The 23,225-nt window shown below is 48.9% G+C and overlaps 1 protein-coding gene across 5 annotated transcripts in view; it reads right to left on the bottom strand.

Moving 5' to 3' along the window:
* Window positions 1-23,225, bottom strand: part of LOC147016394 (transferrin receptor protein 2-like) — a 56,870-nt gene that overhangs the window by 32,043 nt on the left and 1,602 nt on the right. For 2 of the 5 annotated variants that reach the window (XM_085847815.1, XM_085847818.1), the window contains exons 2-3: window positions 12,774-12,829; window positions 10,468-10,699 (exon numbers count right to left, since the gene is read on the bottom strand). In XM_085847815.1, the coding sequence (XP_085703941.1) occupies window positions 10,468-10,699; window positions 12,774-12,829 (288 nt within the window). Of the gene's footprint in view, window positions 1-10,467; window positions 10,700-12,773; window positions 12,830-20,797; window positions 20,850-22,044; window positions 22,660-22,759; window positions 22,982-23,225 lie in introns of those variants that run through there. The other 3 variants (XM_085847817.1, XM_085847819.1, XM_085847816.1) reach the window with 3 other exon arrangements.

Raw genomic sequence — 23,225 nt, 5'->3', positions numbered from 1 at the left:
GTTTGTTACTTACGAAATCTAAAGATTTCCAAAGTATATTGATGACTTCTGTTTGTGTGTTTGTTTGTTTTTAGGCACGATAACTCGAGAACGGAAGAAGCTACCAATGTCAAATTACACCACGTGATTCAGGAGGGTGATGACTCGTGCTGATTAGATTGTGTTCAAAATCGGTCAAAGGTCAAGGTCACAGCGAGGTCAAACATCCAAAACATTCGACTTTTGATGGTTTGGTACAGAATTATCGGAGAAACGTCTGGATTGCGTCGCTACCTTCTCTCGAGACAGCTTTTATTAGACAAGGTCAGAGGTCAAGTTGACGATTTCATAAGTACCAGTCTATGACTGCTTGTTTGTTTGTGTGTGTGTTTGTGTGTTTGTGTGTTTGTAGGCACGAGAACTCGAGAACGGAAGAAGCTACCAATGTCAAATTACACCACGTGATTCAGGAGGGCGATGGCTAACGCTGATTAGATTTTGGTCAAAATCGGTCAAAGGTCAAGGTCACAGTGAGGTCAAACATAATTCCGTAAAATCATGTGGAGAAATGGAGTATTTTTGCTTCGGTCGACGTTACGAGTTCGTTTTAACTTCGATTTTAATTTTGTCTTCGGTTTTTGCTATCGCTTAGGACGCTTAGCACTCAGTTGTCGAAATTCTGGTAATAAAAAAAATAAAAATGAAAAAAAATCGGATGTTTTGGAGACGTTTTAAGATTGTATAAAAAATATTTCACTCGCCGTGTCACGGCTCGTCACGTTGTGCAGCGCGCTCGAGCAGACACGTCATTGAGTCACGTAAAGGTTTTGCGTGTGCGTGCTGACGGTGTTTTCGATAAAGATGGTGTTTAAAAGTCATTTTTTTTTATCCCAATCAAGGTTATCGTCGCATGCCTGACTCGCTAAGCCATCGGATTATGTAAAGATTGTTGGTGGATGGCCGAATATTATGGTTTTGTGACTTTGAAAAAATAATATTGTTGTGGTTGACGAAATTCACAAACCACCATTCAGGTCCCTTAGGTGAGATATCTCTGTAAGAAGATGTGTAGTTAGGCCCAAACCCGTTGTCTCGAGGGAATAAATGTCATTCACTCGGGCTGCGACTCTTCAGGATAGCCGTTTTTCTTTTACTATCTTTATTTTGGACCAGCCGCCATTACTACCACCACCAACCACGTCTCAACAGCCATCACAACAACAACCACCAACCACAACGCCGCTCCACAACAACAACCACCAACCACAACGCCGCTTCACAACAACAACTACCAACCACAACAACAACCACCAACCACAACGCCGCTTCACAACAACAACCACGACCTTTACCGTCACAACTATCCACACCATCTCGCGCCACTCGCGGGCACCGATACTGGACTCGTGCAGGGCGCGCACCGAGCAGCGTATTCAAAAACATCACGGACTTTCCGCAGAAAACGGATCAAAAACGACTCACGCCCACTTTTGTTCCGTCCAATCGGAGAGCGTGGGCGATTTGGCCCCGCCTCCAGGGCGTTGGAGGGCGGTCGCCATATGCAAATTCATGGATCAAAAAGCATTCACGCCCACTTTTCCTCGGGCCAATGGGGAGCCAGTTAGAGAGGTGAAGGGTTGGAGGCAAAGGGTCAAGGGTGAAAGAGCGAAGCCACGGGGCTTATATAAACGGCTGCGTTTGTCAGTAAAAGGAGTTGTGCGGAGTTCAAGAGAGTCGTCGGTGGAGCTGGAAAGAAGTGGGAGAAGTCAAGAGTGAAGAGTTGGGACGAGCCAAGAGAGGAGACGGAGAGGGCGAGTAGACGGAGCTGTGGAGAGGTGACGGCGGCGAAGGTGGACGAGGGGGTGCTCGCGTCGGTGCCGGGAGCTGCAGAGGGAGAGGCCAGCAACGCGACCGAGGTCGAGGAGGAGACGCTCGCCGCGGGACCCGAGACAGGGTGGTATCCTCCCTCCCCCGAGCATCAGCAACCCCCTCCTGTTTCCCCCCGCGCTGAGATAGTGCGACAAAGGGGGCCCCTTTCCCACCCCCTACCAGACACTGTCTGCGAGGCCCGCGGAGTTGAGGCACCACCGCCACTTCGCGTCTCATCATCAGACGGGTAGGCCCGACCCGGTCTCGGCCCCAAGCCCGCCTCATCCTGGAGGGTGGTTCTCTTTTCTTTTGCTTTGGGAATATGTGTTGTCGGCGCCGTCTGTGAAGTAAAATTGTATAAGTGTTGCCGTGTGCCCGGTAGTCGGTTAGATCTGCATTGTTGCATTTGCTTTTTGTGTAATATTGTGTTTCTTCTTCTATTACATTTGCTTTTGGTGTAATTGTATATGTGTGCTTTCCGTTCATCGCGAAATAAATGTGCTTCATGTTGAACTGTTTTCCCGCTTCGCTTCGTCTTTTCTTTCATTGAATCTCCATCTTGCTTCACGTAAAGGGTTGGTCGTGGGCTAAAATGCCCGATAATTAATCGAACCGTCGAGGCCGACGAATAACACCGCTCGGTTATCCCGATAGTACGGAACGGGTCGCTTAAAGTGGCCCGTGTTCGAAGTCGAACTGCGGCGAGGTGCGATCGCCCGGTCTACCCTCCGTGTGGGTACTTAGGTAGGTCGAATTTGGCGAGCAACCCTATCCCACGCGGGGGCCGATTGGCACGATCGTGGTGAGACCGAAAGGTCCACCCGTGACTAGTTCCCGGCGTTAGTCCGAGAGGGTCACGACTGGATTGTCCGTCCGGTGGGCGACGTGCCGCGATTCGAGTTACGTGGCCGTTCGCACGCCGGCGGGCGCGAATCCGCAACACTGGTGTCAGGAGTGGGATATAAACTCATCGCCCTCCTCGCGGCACTGGTATCGGAGAACGGGAAAACGGGCTCTCCTGTCTCCGGCTAAATTCACAGGAATCGGTCCAGGGGTGAGAGGAGCGACCCCCGATTCCCTCCAAATTACGAGCGAGTTAAATTAACCCTTTAAGAGAAGCAAGATGGCGTCTCAAGGCGAGCAGGAGCCGGGGGTATTAGAAATGGATGTAGAATGTGTAGGATCCATGGCTCAGGATGAAATCCCCGTGCAGGAAATGTTGGTTGTACAGGAAAACGAACTCGCCCAACTGAACCCAGAGCCCGAAATGGGTGCGGCAGCGGCCGCGGTGTATGACACCTCCCCTCCCCCTCTCCACCAAAACCCTTCCCCAACCCCTGCCGAAACGGCTCACCCAAGCGCACCCGACATGGCCCAGCTAATCACCATGCTGGCAAAGATGAATGCGGATGCGCAACAAATGAATGCGGAAATGACAGCGAAGATAAATGCGAACATGAACGAAAAGATGGATACAAATACAAATGAAATGAAAAACGAAATGAAAGGAATGAACAAGCAAATAAACGGAATGGAAGCAAACATGAAGGAGGAAATGAAAGAGCTGCGGGGTGAGACGCAGAACATGGGCCGATGCCTGCAGGCGGGCATGAAGGCCGTGAGCAGGGAACTCAAAATGGCGACTCCACGTGTAGGAACGAACGAGCTGGGAGGGGGTGCAACGGCTGACAGGCCCGCGGTGGAGGCGGGTGAAAAAATAATTCGGGGGGCGTGTTGGGCGAGGGTCGTGACGATGACCGAAAGGGAAAAATTAAATGGGGAGACCAAAACGTGTGAGACGAGACACGAGGTGACGACAAAGGAAATAAAGATAGTTGAGACAAGGGAGGTAAAGGGTGAAGAGTTGGCAGAGACACGGGAGACGGGAATGATAGAGGGAAGACTACACGATGAAGACTGGGTAAGTGACGCGCACACACACACACGGAGGTAGTGGAGGATAGTGAGGGTGAGCTGGCGGACCGTGCAGGGACCCGGTGCGAGCAGCGGGATAGCCTCCTCCAGGAACGAGGGGAGGGAGTATGCCCCCTTGAGGCGAGTCACGACCAGGTGAGTTCGGTCGTGCTTTGCGAGGTTGAGGGGACGGGTGCTGTGGACAGGTGCACGGAGAACTTGGGGGGTATAGAGGCCCCGGAGACCCTTATGGGGACACGAATCCCCAGTGTGGTTGTCCCTGTGTGTGTGGTGCAAGGTGTGAGTGCGTCCCAGTGTGTGGAAGCGACCCCGTGTGTGAGTGGTGTGGTGGCGATGGTGCCAGAGTACGTGCTTCCCAGTGCACGGAGTGTGGATGAGGCACCGCGGGTGAGTGCCCCCGCATGTGTGATTGAGGGACGGTGTGTGGATGAGGCACCGCGAGTGAATGGAGCACCACTTGTGAGTGGTATGGTTTATGCAAGGGAGACCGTGTGTGTGAGAGAGCGGTATGTGAGGGAGATGTCGGTTGGCATGCGGGAGCACGCAGTCGCGTCTCCCGGTGTGAATGTAATGGTGTGGAGTGTGAGCGTCGTAACACGCAGGTGTGCGTGGGTCGAAGGCGACGACGGCGACATGTGAAGAAAGAAAGCCGAGTAGCGGCTGTAGTTGTTTCGGGGACCGTGCCGGGTTCACCCAGCAGTGAGCACGAGGTCCGTGCTGTGCAACGCACGAGGCCCCCACGTGCTCGCTTGCGAGAGTGAAGTCCCGGTCCGGAAACGCACGCGGTGGATTTGCCGATCCCGCGGACGGACAAAGTTTAGGCAGGATTATGGATTTGGACCGGACGGGTTCTCCACGCGATCGTGTGTGTTAAGCTCCAACGGGCAAAGCACGTGTTCGCGTGGGGAACCCCTCGAGACGTGGGGCTTGTTTTTTTTTTATGCGCACGGTGACGCCATGGCTGCACGTGGGGTTGGAATCCGGCAGGAGGGGAATCCCTGCCGGATGGTACCGTCCAAGGAGGGACGAGGTACACGTGCAGCTGCATGACGTCACGGGCAGGTGCAAAGTGCGCGAGTTGCCGCGCTGGTGCTGCGCATGGAAAAAAAAAAAAAAAAAAAAAAGCAAGCTTCACTTTCGGGTGAAGAGGATTCCTGGGCAAGGGGTGGAAGACCCCCTTCCCTAGGGCACAGGATGGAAACTAGTTAGGGGGAAGGGTTAGCTTAGTTAGACCGACTTCATGGGGCAGGGGTAAGTCCTCATGGAGTCCGTGGAATGGATTAGGTAGAGGGATTTAGTGAGCTTTAGGTTGGGAAATAAAATGATTTATTTGGGGACAGTGACAGACTTGTGAATGTGTAGAGGGGATGTAGTTTAGCGAGTAGTGTTAAAAGGAACGTGCTGTAGTTTAAGGGACGACGTGGGAGCACGAGTTAGTTAGGGGATGTAGTTAGGAGGATGGCAGAGTTCAGTGGTGTGTGTGTTGAAGAGTTGTTGGTGAGCGAGTGAGGCCAGCGGGTCTGTGTGAGTGGAGCGAATGGGGAATGCATGGTGCGATGAGTGATTGGGGGGAGAAGTGACTCCCGCCCAAGGGACCCCGGGGTCAGTATAAAGTGAGTTAGGGGGTTAGTCAAATTTACAAAATGGAGGTCGTTTTGTTGTTGGTGGGGAAGTAGGCTCGAAACCCGTTTGGAGGGGTGCAGGAGCCCTGTTGACGGGCTTGGGAGCGTGGCTGCGAAAGGTGAGTATCACTGAGTGGGTACCCCGGGCACCAGGCTAGTCGGCCGTGGTAGGCCAAGGGCCCATGGGGGGCCGGGATAGCGTAGTGGGCACGGGTGCGCCTGGTTGGTGCGGGGGCCCGGGGCGCCATTAGCCGCGTGGGCAGTGTTGTGGGCACGGGTGACCCTCAGAAAGGGGCCTGGGAAGCCAGCCTGCCACATGTGCGTTTCAGGGGAGGTGCCATGGGGGGCACTCCCCGGTGTTAGGGAGCTGGTAGGATCGGAGGCAGTGTAGTGCCCGGGGGTGCCATAGCGGGAGATTCGGCAGAGGGTCGTGCCTGCCAAAGGGAGCAACGTGTCCCAGCCATGAGACCGTGTGAGGGCACGGAGAGAAAATTGGGGGGCGAGGCCCGAAATTGTGAGGACACCAACACAGGCGACGGGAATCTGGGTTGTTAGAACCAATAGTTTAAGCGAGAGGCGCTTGTTGAAAGCCCCGGGGTAGTTTAACAGTTAAATGGATAGGGTAGATAAGGAAGTGTACCCCTCCGCACCATCCATCCCCTCGCTCTCGTTGTGGGCCGCTGGACCCACTTTGGGTTAGATCGCTGAACTCTGGGGAGGCCATTCTGAGGCTTTGTTGGGCCTCGACACAGGACGCTAGCTCTCCCTTGTTCCCCTCCGGGAAGGGAACGTAGGGGTTGGGAGTAGGCTAGGTGACAGGATAGGTTAGCCGAACAAGGACGATAAAGGGGGTTAGGGGACGATTTATAGTGGGGAAGTAAAATAAAAAAATAAGTTGGGGCTAAATTGGGGTTTGACAAATTAAGGGAGTGGGTATGTACAGTGACAGGCAAAGGCGATAGGTGGGAGGGAGACAGGTAGGTAGGTCCGAGCCCGCCTTCCAAGTGGCCAGCACCACCGCACTCCCTCCACCAACCTCCACTGAACGGCAAAGGCTGGCCAACTTCATCGGCTGGCCGTGTTTTGCTTCAAGGCCTGTGCCGGCCACTTCATCTGCTTGTTGTTTTTCTTCAAGGCCTGTGCCGGCCAGTTCATCTGCCGGCTGTGTTTGCCTGCAGCGGCCTTCTTCTGCGGGCTGTGTTTGCCTGCTGCCTTTGCCATGCCATGCCCACTGCCCCTGCTCACCATCCCCCGTTCAATTTTTGCTTTGCCCCCCCCCCTGTTCATTGCCATGTGCGCCAGGATCAAGGCAACAGTTTGCAAGCTGCGAGAACTGCCCTGTTGGCAGCTACAACACGGGCCTGCAGTGGCGGCCCGTGCACCGTGTTTGCGTCCAACCATTCATCCATCCATTCGTTGTGTTCATTGCGTGTGCCACTTGAGCTGGCACGGAGACTACGTTTGTGCGGCCCATGCACCGTTGTGGTTCACTGCGTTCAGTTCAAAAGGGAAGGCCTTGGACTGCGTGTGAGCAGCCGGCCACATTCCCTGTCACCTGCATTGTTTGAGCCAGAGACTGCATGTGAGCAGCCTGGCTCCCTGCTAACTGCTTTCTTTTTGCAGAGTTCATTGATCCTGGGCCATGGTTTAGTGTAAAATTTGTAAGTTAAGGTAAGATGTACTGTAAATATGAGTGCGCCCCCGGCATGTTTGTCTTAGCGCCGGCAATTTTATTTCAGTCGTCCGTGTGAGTGAGTTTGTTTAGTTAGTTACTCAGCCCTCAGGTTATTTATTTTGGGGACACGAATACCATGAATGTCGCACTCAGGGATCCGTAGGTAAAATGTACTAGGGGAAAACTACACATGATGGCACACGAAAATTTGACGACTCGGGACGACTCTGTAAAAAGGGGAGGGGGTAGTGTTGTGGTTGACGAAATTCACAAACCACCATTCAGGTCCCTTAGGTGAGATATCTCTGTAAGTATATGTGTAGTTAGGCCCAAACCCGTTGTCTGGAGGGAATAAATGTCATTCATGAGGGCTGCGACTCTTCAGGATAGCCGTTTTTCTTTTACTATCTTTATTTTGGACCAGCCGCCATTACTACCACCACCAACCACGTCTCAACAGCCATCACAACAACAACCACCAACCACAACGCCGCTCCACAACAACCACCAACCACAACGCCGCTTCACAACAACAACCACCAACCACAACGCCGCTTCACAACAACAGCCACGACCTTTACCGTCACAACTATCCACACCATCTCGCGCCACTCGCGGGCACCGATACTGGACTCGTGCAGGGCACGCACCGAGCAGCGTATTCAAAAACATCACGGACTTTCCGCAGAAAACGGATCAAAAACGACTCACGCCCACTTTTGTTCCGTCCAATCGGAGAGCGTGGGCGATTTGGCCCCGCCTCTAGGGCGTTGGAGGGCGGTCGCTATATGCAAATTCATGGATCAAAAAGCATTCACGCCCACTTTTCCTCGGGCCAATGGGGAGCCAGTTAGAGAGGTGAAGGGTCGGAGGCAAAGGGTCAAGGGTGAAAGAGCGAAGCCACGGGGCTTATATAAACGGCTGCGTTCGTCAGTAAAAGGAGTTGTGCGGAGTTCAAGAGAGTCGTCGGTGGAGCTGGAAAGAAGTGGGAGAAGTCAAGAGTGAAGAGTTGGGACGAGCCAAGAGAGGAGACGGAGAGGGCGAGTAGACGGAGCTGTGGAGAGGTGACGGCGGCGAAGGCGGACGAGGGGGTGCTCGCGTCGGTGCCGGGAGCTGCAGAGGGAGAGGCCAGCAACGAGACCGAGGTCGAGGAGGAGACGCTCGCCGCGGGACCCGAGACAGGGTGATATCCTCCCTCCCCCGAGCATCAGCAACCCCCTCCTGTTTCCCTCCGCGCTGAGATAGTGCGACAAAGGGGGCCCCTTTCCCACCCCCTACCAGACACTGTCCGCGAGGCCCGCGGAGTTGCGGCACCACCGCCACTTCGCATCTCATCATCAGACGGGTAGGCCCGACCCGGTCTCGGCCCCAGGCCCGCCTCATCCTGGAGGGTGGTTCTCTTTTCTTTTGCTTTGGGAATATGTGTTGTCGGCGCCGTCTGTGAAGTAAAATTGTATAAGTGTTGCCGTGTGCCCGGTAGTCGGTTAGATCTGCATTGTTGCATTTGCTTTTTGTGTAATATTGTGTTTCTTCTTCTATTACATTTGCTTTTGGTGTAATTGTATATGTGTGCTTTCCGTTCATCGCGAAATAAATGTGCTTCATGTTGAACTGTTTTCCCGCTTTGCTTCGTCTTTTCTTTCATTGAATCTCCATCTTGCTTCACGTAAAGGGTTGGTCGTGGGCTAAAACGCCCGATAATTAATCGAACCGTCGAGGCCGACGAATAACACCGCTCGGTTATCCCGATAGTACGGAACGGGTCGCTTAAAGTGGCCCGTGTCCGAAGTCGACCTGCGGCGAGGTGCGATCGCCCGGTCTACCCTCCGTGTGGGTACTTAGGTAGGTCGAATTTGGCGAGCAACCCTATCCCACGCGGGGGGCCGATTGGCACGATCGTGGTGAGACCGAAAGGTCCACCCGTGACTAGTTCCCGGCGTTAGTCCGAGAGGGTCACGACTGGATTGTCCGTCCGGTGGGCGACGTGCCGCGATTCGAGTTACGTGGCCGTTCGCACGCCGGCGGGCGCGAATCCGCAACAATATTAAATAATTGCGTGGAGAAATGGAGATTTTTGCTTCGGTCGACGTTACGATTTTTGATGGTTTGGTACAGAATCATCGTAGAAACTTCTGGTTTGCATCGCTACCTTCTCGAGAGACAGCTTTTATTAGACAAGGTCAGAGGTCAAGTTGACGATTTCGTAAGTACCAGTCTATGACTGCTTGTTTGTTTGTTTGTTTGTCCACACAGAATTTTCGTGTTTTTCTCTGCAACCGCTTGTCAGATTGAGACAAAATTTTCACCATTGGTGCGACTACTCATGGAGAATGTTTCAATGATAGTTATGACATCATGGGTCACGTGATGTGGCAGCCATATTGGAAAAATGGAAAAACTTTCGACCTCTGCATCTCTGAAACTGCACCGATTTAAAATTAGAAACTTGGCACATAGCAAGTACTCATGTGGAATGTGTAATTTTTTATGACATCATAGGTGCCCCCTCATTATTACGTCGTAATTGCATATGTCGAACGCCACATCCGATCAGTATGAAAATTTTTGAGGGTCATCTAGGGATAAAATGGTCCACAGGAAAAATATTTCATGACATCATTTGTCACATGATTCAGCAGCCACGTTCTTAAAAAATAAAATAAACTAAACTAAACTTCAAAAATCTTCTATGAAGTGGCTGAACAGATAGAGGCAAAAAAAAAAAATACACATGACCACCTGTCCATAAGGAACAAAAGGTTCACACATATTATATCATTGGTCACATGGTTTGGCAGCCATATTGGATTTACCTGAAAACCTATAAAACTACACCACTCAAAAGAAGTCCTGGCGAGGGTTTGCAATCTCCGATTGCTCTTTTTCTTGTTACATTTTGCATTATCCCCTTGTAAGTAGTCCTATAGTCATTAAATTCCCGCTTTTATTTGAAGTTGATGTGTCTGTGTATTTGTCATGGGGTTCGAGTATAAACCCCCTCGTGCATCCATCTATGCCTCCGTTGTTCTGCCCGTGCCGCGCAAGTTGAGACTTGTTTCCACCAATAACAGGATTTGTGAGTTCCACATTGGATGACAAACGGATAAATTGGATGAGCCAGCAGGTTTTCCAGATTGACAGATTTCATGAAGCAGAAACCTTTCCACGAAAAGCCTTCTCTGGCAAAGGTTCGTTGACGCAAACTACCACCTTTTTATGGAATAATTCCCAAAACTCTTGACTTATTTATCACATTATCATCCTTATTAAGGTCAGCTCAGCACAATGTTTGCATGAAGGACAAAGGTGTTCAGATAGCTTAAGGTTCTGCTAAGTGTTTATGTTGGTGTTGTGGTGTTCCTGCCATGCAAGGCAGATCAGACCGACCGGTGAGAGCGACGGCGATAAACATAGCGACGCAGCACAGGAAGTTCCGGTGCGGTCCCGGTTGCGTCCCAGCAGGATGGCGACGACGGCGGCGGCAGCAATGGTTCGGAGACAGTGGGTCTCGTCCTTCCAGAGTGTGCTCTCCCGAATCCGCATAAACCTCGTCTATCTCAAGCTCGGTAGATTCATTTGTGTTGCGGTACCGTGTGTACGACCGCAGCTTCTCTGAAACCTGCCGGAGTTGAAACCACCGCAGAAGAGCAACAGTCAAACAACAGGCAGATGCATCAGCCGAGAATATGAATCATCCGCAGTGTTTAAATCATGTACAGGTTGCATTTTTATGGCTCCAGGTTTGAAACCACCAGAACATTCTCGTTATATTACAACAGCAGTACAACAATGTTACAACAGAACAGTTTGTAGGACCACCAACTCTTTAAAAATTCAACAACTTCAGGCCATCGACTTGAAACGTAAAAAAAACAAAACAATAACCAACACGTATATGTGCTTTATAATCGATATTGTTATTGACATTTCATGAAGAGATGAGAAATGTACCAATTCACTTCCTAAATTTTTCAGTTCAGTTCACCTTCATTATATCACTTCACAGCTTCTGCTGAATTGTGTGACAATTTACAAATGGACATGCAAAATGATGTTCAAAAAGGAAATATGGCACGGAATCTTTCCTCAAACAGCTCTCGACACATATACGTCACGTTTCAGAAAAAAGAAATTAAATACGTGCAGTCGCTGAGGGGGCATGACGGCATCAAAATCAGACGTTATGCCTGGATGTCGATGTGATAGGTAGCAAAATGAACCAGGTTTAGGAACTTCACTTTGTAAGGGACCACTCTGAGAGGAGGAGGAGAAGGAGAAGGAAGAGAAGGAGAAGGACAAGGAGGAGGCGGAGAAGGAGGAGAAGGAGAAGGAGGAGGAGGAGGAGGAGGAGGAGAAGACGACATCTTAGGATGCATCGGGCTGCCGAGGCAGTTTTCCTTTGGCGAGGGTGCACAATCCTGGAGGGGTTTCCACTTCAATGCAGGATACTCGAAGAGCTCATCCTTTTCAGGAAGCTGATACTCATTCTGCTGACCTCAGAAAGATGACAGCCTGAGTCAACCCACCTGGTGTAATTTTAATGGTTCACAGGAGCTCAAACGCAGGACCCCAAATTCCGAAGCGAACCACCTTAACCATTATGCCAGTACCATGTTTTTTGTGATTGAGAGCCAATAATAAATCAACTTAAATCGCAGGTAGGTCAGCGGCCTCTGTTTTATACCACATCTCTTCTGGTCTAGCTCTCTCACCCTCAGACCTCTCCACCTTCACCAGGATCCACCTGTTCTTTCTGGAACCTCTTTCTTGATAAACGTCCAGAAATCCAGGCTTACAACAAACCTTGACATATTTACTTCCTTTTCTCCCATTTGTGGAATCACACTCTTTCCTCCAGGGCATCAGGGAAGTGGTGCACCACCATCTTATAGCATCCCCTCCCCTGCAACCCTCTATACCCATGACCCCCACCCTCTTACATGCAGGTTACGATGTAGGTGGGTGTGTATGTGTGTGTGTGTGTGTGTATACATACATACATATATATACACATATACATATAAGTGTCCATGCCTGGTGTTAGTGTAATGGCTAGAGTGGGGGTGGGGTGGGGTGGGGGGGTGCTTGGGATCCTATGATACTGAGATCAAATCCTTCTTGACTGTTGAATTAATACCAGGTGGGGTTGACTCTGCCTGTCATCCTTCTGAGGTCAGCAAAATGAGCGCCAGCTTGCTGATATCCTGTGTTGGAGTGACAACCTGCCCAGGATTGTATCCAATAGTCAAGCAGACTGCTTAGACAGCACCAATGCTCTGCACAGAGTATGGTCCCAATGGATGGATGGATATATATCTGTGTCTCTGTCTCTTTCTCTCATGTCCAACTGGCGGTTTGATTGCATTTTTACCCGAGATTTTGTTTCTATAATTTTTTTTTTTCAACAACACAAAAACAATTCACATCACTAAGGACAACCACATTTATTTCACAAGTTCCACAACCACATGTTCTTCCAGGAACCCCTTTGAGTTGAATCAGTGGCTCAGAGTCCGAAACCCGCCTGCCAGGTCTGAATTTTCGGTTTTTGGAGTAAAATATCCCACAGTAGTTTTAAATAACACGAGGGATAAAACTATTCTCACAAAAAAAGAAAAAAAACCTGGAGGGAAGTGCAGAATGAGCACAAAGCGTGTACACAACAGAGTGGATCAATGTCCAGACATGCTCACCGTCGTGTTCAACTGGTGTAGAAAGTACGCCATGTTCACACTCAACCCCACCCCACCTGCAGGCACCGAGCAGAGGAACACAATGAAATACCTCAACTAGAGGGGGAGCACTCGAGAGAGTGCAAAACCTCCGCCGCCAATACTGCTGGGTCACTCAAGTGAACCTTATATCTTATTCATTAAATATGATGTCAACAGTGCTGACAGAGTTAGTTCTTTTCTCCAACATTTTTTTGGTGGGGGGGGGGGGGTTGGAAATCACTTAAAACATGTAAAAATGCAAAGAAAAAAAAAAATCGAAATTTTGTTGAAAAAAAAGTTGCAAAATTTTTTTTTTCTCCAACAATTTCTTTTGGGGGGGTTGGAAATCACTTAAAACATGCAGAAATGCAAAAAAATTTCTTTTTGGGGGGTAACAATTTTTTTGGGGGGGTTGGAAATCACTTAAAACGTAAAAATGCCCCAAAATTTTTTCTCTCAATTTTTTGGGAGGGGTAACAATTTTTTTGGGGGGTTGGAAATCACTTAAAACATGTAGAAATGCAAAAATTTTTCTTTTTGGGGGGGGTAACAATTTTTTTTGGGGGGGTTGGAAATCACTTAAAACATGTAAAAATGCAAAAAAAAAAAATTTCTCAATTTTTTGGGGGGTAACAATTTTTTTGGGGGGGGTTGGAAATCACTTAAAACATGTAGAAATGCAAAAAATTATTCTCTAACAATTTTTTTGGGGGGGTTGGAAATCACTTAAAACATGTAGAAATGCAAAAAAAAAAATTCTAACAATTTTTTGGGGGGGCGTAACAAATTTTTTTTGGGGGGGTGTAAATCACTTAAAACATGCAGAAATGCAAAAAAAAAATTTTCTCTAACAATTTTTTTTTAGGGGGGGGGGGACCAAGTCCAAAATTTAATGGCATGATCCTTGGACCATACCTACCCCCCCCCCCCACCAAGTTTCATCGAAATCCGTTGAGGAGTTTTTCCGTAATACTGTACACAAACAAACAAACAGAAAGGGGTGAAAACAGTAACCTCCATCCATCTTCGAAGATAGCGGAGGTTAACAATCACAAGCAACATCTTAGCCCCGACACATCACATTCCAAGAAAAATAAAAACAACAGCCTGGGATAGTTGTGCCTATCAGTTGTTAACATACAGTAAGGGTGTGAAACAAGCCCAACAACTCACAATCACATTAAAAGGCCAGACCTGAATTCAAATCCACGTAATGGAGGTGGTGTTCGTATGGGACACTGCGCGACGGTCAGGTAGAGTCAGGTATGGGAGCATGTGCCAGAACAGCGCGTCGCTGCGTCCACTTTCCGCCGGTACTCCAGGGGCCTCCGTCTGGCCATCCCCCAGGCAGATTCCAGGCCCATCCCCATCTCCTTGAGATAATGGTCAACCTGCTGCAACCAAGAGGCACGTGGTCGGCCCACTGGCCTCCTCCACTCATGAGACTCCCTCGCTGAGAGAATCTGGTGAGCAGGATCAGCATCAGGAAAACGAGCCACATGTCCATACAGCCGCAACTGACGCTCACGGACTATGCAGGTAACAAATCTCATCCGAGTCTCTCTCAGCAACCGCTCGTTGGACACAAAATCTGACCAGCGACAGCCAAGGATTCTCCGAAGAGACCTGGTACCAAAGGAATTAAGTCTCCGTCTCAGATCCTCGGTCAGAGTCCAAGTCTCGCATCCATAGAGCAAGACTGGAAGTACCAAGGACCTGAAGACTCGGACTTTCGTCCTCCCGCACAGGTAACGGCAGCGCCACACCCCATGATCCAGTGAATCCATGACTCCCCAGGCCCGACCCAGACGTCCATTGACCTCTGACTCACAGCCAGCAGAGACATGAATATCACTGCCAAGGTAAGTGAATCTCTCCACCACCTCAACATCCTCACCACAAACAGACACAGACAGGACAGCAGCATCCAAGATGTCACCGAAAGCCTGGATCTTAGTTTTGACCCAAGAAACCCGTAATCCCAGCGGCTCCGACTCCTCATTCAGCACCTCGAGGGCCCCCAAAAGGATATCTGAAGTGTCCACAAAGATGACTACATCATCTGCAAAATCAAGGTCCGAGATCTTGACATTCCCAAACGATGCACCGCTGCTTGATCTCTCCGACATCCTCCCTAAAATCCAGTCCATACAAGGGCTGAAAAGTGTGGGGGCCAGTATACACCCCTGACGAACTCCAGTAACAACTGGAAATAAGTCAGAGATTGTACCACCACACTTCACAGCACTCTCAGTACCAGAGTAGAGTTCAGACATCAGACGATATACAACTCAGTAGAGTTCAGACATCAGATCGATCAGTTTTGGTGTCACCCCACGAAGACCAAGAATCCTCCAGAGGACATCCCGATTCACTGAATCGAACGCTTTACAGAGATCAACATAGGCTGCAAGCAGCCCCTGCCGAAACTCTCGTCTGCGTTTGGTGAGGACACGAAGAGCAAGGATACGGTTCATCGTTGACCTCTTTGGTGTGAAGCCTGACTGCTCTGGACGCTGGTGCTCAAGCATATGGTGGCGAACCCTATCAAGAATTATCCGAGCAAAGACCTTGCCTGGCACTGAGAGCAGCGTCACCCCTCGGTAGTTGTTGCAGTCTTGGCGATCACCCTTCCATTTCCAGAGAGGAACAACAAGGCCCCTCTTCCAATCAGTTGGGATGATGCCTGTGTTCCAGGCAGATCACAAAACTGCATGCAACGAAACGAGTGCAGCATTTCCACCAGCCTTGAGAAGTTCGGCATGGATGCCACAGATCCCTGGAGCTTTGCCCCGTTTCAAATGGTTCACCGCAGCCCGTGTTTCCACAAGCGAAGGTGGACCACAGTTGATTCGAGGGTCAGCAACAGGGATTGTAACACCCTTGACGTCCAACTCGACAGCTGGGGGATCAGCCTGGTACAACCGCTCAAAGTAACCGGCGCAGCGGGCCTTCACTTCAGACTCCTCTGTCAAGAGCCTACCACTCACTGCTCGAACTGCAGTGCTCCGAGGGATGGGCTTGGATGAACGCAATGCGCGTATTCCCCTGTAAACGGGAAGAGAATCACCTTTCAACAGGTGATGCTCTTCCCCCTCACAGATTCCTCGCAAATAGGCCTCCTTGTCCACCCTCAGTGCATGTACAGTTTTACGCCTCAGCTCCCTGAACAGCTCAGCTCTGCCATTCAGCCTGGCCCTGCGACTCTGGTCAATGGTATCCAGTGTCCCTTGAGACAGTCCACCTCGCTCAATTTGAATATTTTGCAAAATGGAGAGAAATTTGTGGCTTTGTCTTGTGAATGTCGGTGACAAAAGCTCACGTCGTCTTTACGAGTTATGGAAGGGCAAGTGAGCACAGAATGTCGATTTATAAATCCTGGTTCACCCAACAAGAAGCCTGTTCATGTGTGGGCCAAAGCCGATTCGGGTCTCCATTCAGAAGAATTAATTAATCTGTGACACGCAACACACACACACGATTAATTAAACAAATGCACAAACGTCATAGTGTCCGAATCAAGTCAGAGTGAGTGACGATGCCCAAACTCGTGAGGGCGTGCTGGTGTTTGTAAAGGCATCAGTTTGACTCCTCCATGAAAACAGCAATGCCATTCATCTGCGATCACAAACCGCTTAACCGTGCCAAACCCATGCTCGAACAGTTAACGGATTCATACGTGTTTTATGTTCAACCTCGCAGTGAAAAATAAAGGGGATAAACCAATACATACCAGGATAATGCAAACGCATCTGCACAACGTACAGTACCGTGGACCCAACAAAGGTCCACAATCTCAAAATATCCATGACATCATATATCAGAGAAGACGAAGAACACTCAGTACAGTTAACGCGGCCTTTGCACAAGCTTCGTTTACACCTGACCGAGATGAAACTCGTTCGCTGCAACGTCTCATCGTGATGTCGGACACTGGTTGGTGTGCCCCATGGACCGCAGACCACCAAGCTTGGTATCCAAGATGCGTCACTGGATCCTGTGCCGATTTTGCCGAGCACTGACCACTGAGCAAGTCCCAAGCGACTTGGCTGAAGTACCACAGTGGAATGAATTTGAATAAAGGACCGACAGATATCTCGATAGCAATCCGATCGACCTTCACCGTATGGCTGCACCCACATAAAATCGATCCACTTCGTCCATGAAACGGACACACCCTGCAGTTCCACTCTGCGGGTAACCTGGGCACAACTATATAATTGACTCCGGCATAGGCCGCCAAGTAAAGATCAGAGCTGTAAATGAGGGTGATTGTTGAAGACCCCGTAAGAAGTCAGAAGAAGTCACTTTTGTACAGAACTGGAGCCAACAACGTTCGAGGGTAATTAAATCACTAAATTACGAACTCAACAAACTGTCCCTTGTAAACCTCACCCTTAGAGTGTGCTACACGTTAAATGTATGGAATATGCAAATTGGATCCGACCATGAACAGGTTGAATTCCCGAGCACCACATGCACTACCTCAACCATCATCGACGACCTTTACCAAGCCTCTTACCATTGCCAACACAAGGGTAGGACTCGGAGGTAGGTAATGTACTGCTCACCAATCTCTCACCATTGCTACCAGCAGAATGTATTTCAGAGTGAGCCGTTTAGTGTGACTGATTTCCAGCCTGAATGTAACGGTCAAACTGGTGCCTCGTAGGTGGTGTGCAGCTTCATAGAGTACACAGTCAACACAGTCACAGGATCGGACATTAACATAGGTGTCACAGCTGCTGTCACGACTCGGTATGCAAGAAAGACATCATGAAGAGTCGGCGACATATCGCCGGGACCCTCAACGAGATCAAAAAAAGAAAACAAAATCCTGGCCAAATCTATGGGGGCACCGCATCATTGACAGAGCCACACGCCAAGTAATAATTAAATCAGGAGCAAGGTACATGAACACAAGCGGATGAATGGCCATGATTACCCCAACCTGGAACATGTGTGATTACACGTCGAGTGCAAGAACGATAACTCCGCTATTACACGTGGTGTGTGAGAACTATAACTCCACTATTACACGTGGTGTGTGAGAACTATAACTCAGCTAATACACGTAGTGTGCGAGATGGATAACTCCGCTATTACACGTGGTGTGTGAGAACTATAACTCAGCTCATACACGTAGTATGCGAGAACTATAACTCAGCTAATACACGTAGTGTGCGAGAACTATAACTCAGCTAATACACGTAGTGTGCGAGAACGATATATAACTCAGCTATTACACGTAGTGTGTGAGAACTATAACTCCGCTATCACACATAGTGTGCGAGAACGATAACTCCACTATCACACGTGGTGTGCTCGAACGATAACTCAGCTATCACACGTAGTGTGCGAGAACGATAACTCAGCTAATACAAATGGTGTGCAAGTACGATAACTCCGCTATTACACGTGGTGTGCAAGTACGATAACTCCGCTATTACACGTGGTGTTCGAGAAGGATAACTCGGCTATTACACATAGTGTGCGAGAATGCCAACTCTGCTATTACAGGTGGTGTGCTGGAACGATAACTCAGCTATTACACGTAGTGGGCGAGAATGATAACTCCGCTATTACACGTGGTGTGTGAGAACGATAACCCAGCTATTACACGTAGTGGGCGAGAACGATAACCCAGCTATTACACGTAGTGGGCGAGAACGATAACTCCGCTATTACACGTAGTGTGCGTGAACGATAACTCCGCTATTACACGTAGTGTGCGTGAACGATAACTCCACGATTACACGAGGGGTGCGAGAACGATAACTCCACGATTACACGTGGTGTGTGAGAACTATAACTCAGCTAATACACGTAGTGTGCGAGAATGATAACTCCACTATTACACGTGGTGTGTGAGAACTATAACTCAGCTAATACATGTAGTATGCGAGAACTATAACTCAGCTAATACATGTAGTATGCGAGAACTATAACTCAGCTAATACACGTAGTGTGCGAGAACGATATACAACTCAGCTATTACACGTAGTGTGCGAGAACGATATACAACTCAGCTATTACACGTAGTGTGCGAGAACGATATACAACTCAGCTATTACACGTAGTGTGCGAGAACTATAACTCCGCTATCACACATAGTGTGCGAGAATGATAACTCCACTATTACACGTGGTGTGTGAGAACTATAACTCAGCTAATACACGTAGTGTGCGAGAACGATATACAACTCAGCTATTACACGTAGTGTGCGAGAACGATATACAACTCAGCTATTACACGTAGTGTGCGAGAACTATAACTCCGCTATCACACATAGTGTGCGAGAATGATAACTCCACTATTACACGTGGTGTGTGAGAACTATAACTCAGCTAATACACGTAGTGTGCGAGAACGATATACAACTCAGCTATTACACGTAGTGTGCGAGAACTATAACTCCGCTATCACACGTGGTGTGCTCGAACGATAACTCAGCTATCACACGTAGTGTGCGAGAACGATAACTCAGCTAATGCACATGGTGTGCAAGTACGATAAGTCCGCTATTACACGTGGTGTGCAAGTACGATAACTCCGCTATTACACGTGGTGTGCGAGAAGGATAACTCGGCTATTACACATCGTGTGCGAGAATGCCAACTCCGCTATTACAGGTGGTGTGCGAGAACGATAACTCAGCTATTACACGTAGTGTGCGAGAAGGATAACTCGGCTATTACACATCGTGTGCGAGAATGCCAACTCCGCTATTACAGGTGGTGTGTGAGAACGATAACTCAGCTATTACACGTAGTGGGCGAGAACGATAACTCCGCTAAAAGACGTAGTGTGCGAGAACGATAACTCAGCAATTACACGTCGTGGGCGAGAACGATAACTCCGCTATTACATGTCGTGTGCGAGAATGATAATTCCGCTATTACATGTCGTGTGCGAGAATGATAATTCCGCTATTACCCGGAGTGTGCGAGTGCAACTCAGCGAGTGAATGAGTGAATATTTAATTATTAACAAAGAGTGATCATAAGCTGTCTGTTGTCGATTAGACGAGGTTACTCAATTATTTACAGCTTTGGCAAAATGGAACGCTTCTCTCCCTTTTATAAGTTCTCGGAATTGTAAAGTATTTCATTTTCCTTCAACTCTTCCAAAGCATTACGATGTCCAAGAATGTTGAGCATTTCTTGGATAAAATATCAATTTATTACGTCAACTAAATTTCCTAATGGACTCTAATAAGGAAAAGCAATTGCACCTGATCCAGAGATTGATCAAATGTCCCCTTTGGCAATGGTCATGGTCGGTGGCCTGGGTATGGACGGGTGGTCGTGTACCCGTGTGGTGTGGCAGCAGTGGTGGTGTCTGTGCGAGGGTCTCTTGTGAAGGCGAATGTGCCGGTGGTGTTTGTGGATTTATCACTTTCCAGGTGTTTATTCATTCCTCACCCTTTCATGCACCCCATCCTACATAACAAAATAAAATAAACACCATGGTGAAGTCCCTGGATCTGGCCCATTGTCCCCCTCCACCAATGATATCAAATAAGTACCGTGCAACAAAACATGATCGCTCCCACTTCACGATCACCAATGAACTGAACATGAGAAACCGGGATGATAAATAAACGCTAGGAGTCAAAAGTTTAGACATCTGCACAACAGCCTTTACTTTACCTCTAACCATTTAGGTATGAAGGGGTTTCCAAGAGCAACGGGAGGAAATGAGACCGACGGTAAGCAAGGAACAGAGATACGTACCTCGGTCCCGAACATGTTCACACCATTAACCATCAACAAGTCAATAAGTCAGGAAGTAAAGGAACGGCAATCCAACCACTAACTTTAGATACGAGTGTGCCAAAACGCGTCGGTCAAAGCTCGTTGTTCAAGTGAAAGAAAACCTGAAGTGGTGGAACAAGGACTTGACAAACGAACAGATTCATCCACGAACTGCAAGTGGAATATGAGGACCTCAAAACCACGTGATCCATTTAAAATAAAATAAAATTTTAAAAAAAATCTTACGAGGCCCACTCCATCGGTTAAGGACACTGGTTCCCATTGAGCCGTCCATCCGTTTGAGGTATTAAAATGCAGTTCCGACATCACGTGAGAGTTGCTTACACTGGCAAACGACAGACGCATGGACATTGTGACATCCATTCCCCAAAGCAACGAGTGTGAACATCGGAGACGACGCTCGGACCGCACGTTGCGCCAACGCCGAAGATTATATCGCTCACGGCGGTGACATCCGTTAGAGGGTGCTCCATCGCGAGTACCTGCTGGCGATTCACGCGATACACCCGAGATACAGGGGGGAACAAGTCTGCACCGACTGACGGTGATGGACATTCTGGCGCTGGGAGATCACTCGAAGCGAACTGTTGTGGCATTTTCATGGTTCAATCGACAGGTTTTTGCCTGTTTTCAGGAGGTATCAATGAACTGCACGCAGCAAGATGACGCACTCAAACTAGTTTACAAAATCACAAATAAGATAACAGGACTGGAGAAGAGAAAAAGAAAAATGCATGAAGGAACTAGAAGGGTACGCGGTAGAGCGCATACCTCCGCCACGTAGTGCCTAATCCACAAGAACATATCTGACATATCGTGCTCGATATCGTTTTTGGCCCTATCTCTCAATGGTGAAGAATCACTGAAAAAATTCCAGTCGTCGGATCCGGATCTTCACCAAAATCGAATCAGTTCGTCCTCGTCACAAACCGAACCTGTCCACAAAATTTCATCCGGATCCGTGCACACAAACAGACAAACAAACAACAGACAGAGAGGGGTGAAAGCAACCTCCTTCACCTTCGGTGGTGGAAGTAATAAGAGGGTTAAAATGTGCATTGGAGATACTGGTCAGCCGTGGAACGCAAGATCACCTTCCTTCGTCATATTTAACCATAAAGCTGTGTTCCTCACAATTAAAACCATTCCTCAAGTATAACACACACACACACACACACACACACACACACACACACACACACACACACACACACACACACACACACACACACACACACACACACACACACACACACACACTACTGGGAGTTACATTTCACAATCCTCCAACTGTGCAATACTACTACACACATGCCATCAATGGAAGGATCGTGATTGCAATCGCTCCATTGGATCCAAACAGCAACTTTGGCTTTATTTAAATAAATCTACTGAAGTTGCAAACTTGGTTCGGGCATGCCGGTTAAAAACGGGGGATAAGCAGAGTTATGGTAACAAATGGGAACACTTACAGGAGCAGCCGGCGGTGGCGTGCAGTCTCGGTAGGGTGGAATCGAACTACAAGTAGTGGTCGGAAACACAAGGCAACACCCATAGCGTGACAGATCCTACGGTCCAGCCCCCTGGGTTTGATTTTACATGTCATCGGTCGGGAAAGCTGAAGGTGTGGAGCTGTCCTGGCACGTGCGGCGGTTTTCCAGCACGTTCGGGGTGTCTGCATGTGCAGACAGATCAGATGTGCTGCAAGCGAGGCGAGGCCTCGGCACGTTACCGTGACCAGTTCGAAGATGGAAGTCAAAAACCTGGAGACAAGAGCTGCCGGGTTCGACCACACGTTCCCTGCACAATGCTATTCAAACTTATGGTTTCAATGATCCATCCTCGGTGGCCTCCTTGAATCGTCACCGCCTTGCACATCAAAGTTGGAGAGGTCCAGCTTTTGCACAAAGTCTACAGCTGAACGGACACCGTTTCGGTGCAAACTTCGTGCTCCGTCCGACAAACTCGATCGCTTGGAAAGACAGCATTTTGAAACTTCCTCAAACACTGACGCTTAACCGTTTATTCTTATCAAAAACCACAACACTTGTTGTACTTCCCCAAAAGTCTCCACAATCAAAATATAAAAATACACAACATTTACACACACGGTCGTTACCAAGGTCAAACGAGGTCCAAAAACAGATTACAGGTAAACACTCATCGCATCCACAATTACAGCCTTACCACGCATTCTAATGTCACCCCACTGGAAACTCCAATCACATCCAGAAGGGTCCACAAGACCTGTGACGGCAAAATGCTTGAGTTTGAATTTTGTCAGCAGGGCCACGTTGGTGCCAAAACTCTGGAGCGTAGCGGGGACGGCGTCGCATACGCGTGGGTGAGCTTACAAGGAAACACAAGGAGCCTTGCGCAAGAGGCCATGCGGTCCGTCATGCCTGCACTACACAACACCAGACCAAACATATCTGCATCAGGTTACAAATGCAATCTCAATGGGGGTAAGGGGAGGGGTCATCTATCTACAAGTCCAGCAATCTCTGTGTCTGTCTGTCTGTCTGCGACTGCTGTTTCTCGACAACCACTGGTCCGATCGAATTGAAACTTGCCAGGTATATTGCTGGGGTGAGTATGTGCCTTTTCAAGGTTTGATATTAATTGGTCGATCTATAATTCCAGCAATCTCTGT

The sequence above is a fragment of the Eptatretus burgeri genome, chromosome 11, assembly GCF_056783735.1.
Source record: "Eptatretus burgeri isolate ZD-2024b chromosome 11, Ebu_testis_v1, whole genome shotgun sequence".
Taxonomy (NCBI): Eukaryota; Metazoa; Chordata; class Myxini; order Myxiniformes; family Myxinidae; genus Eptatretus; species Eptatretus burgeri.
Note: the sequence above shows the minus strand (reverse complement) of the source record. Positions and strands in the feature narration are given on the sequence as shown.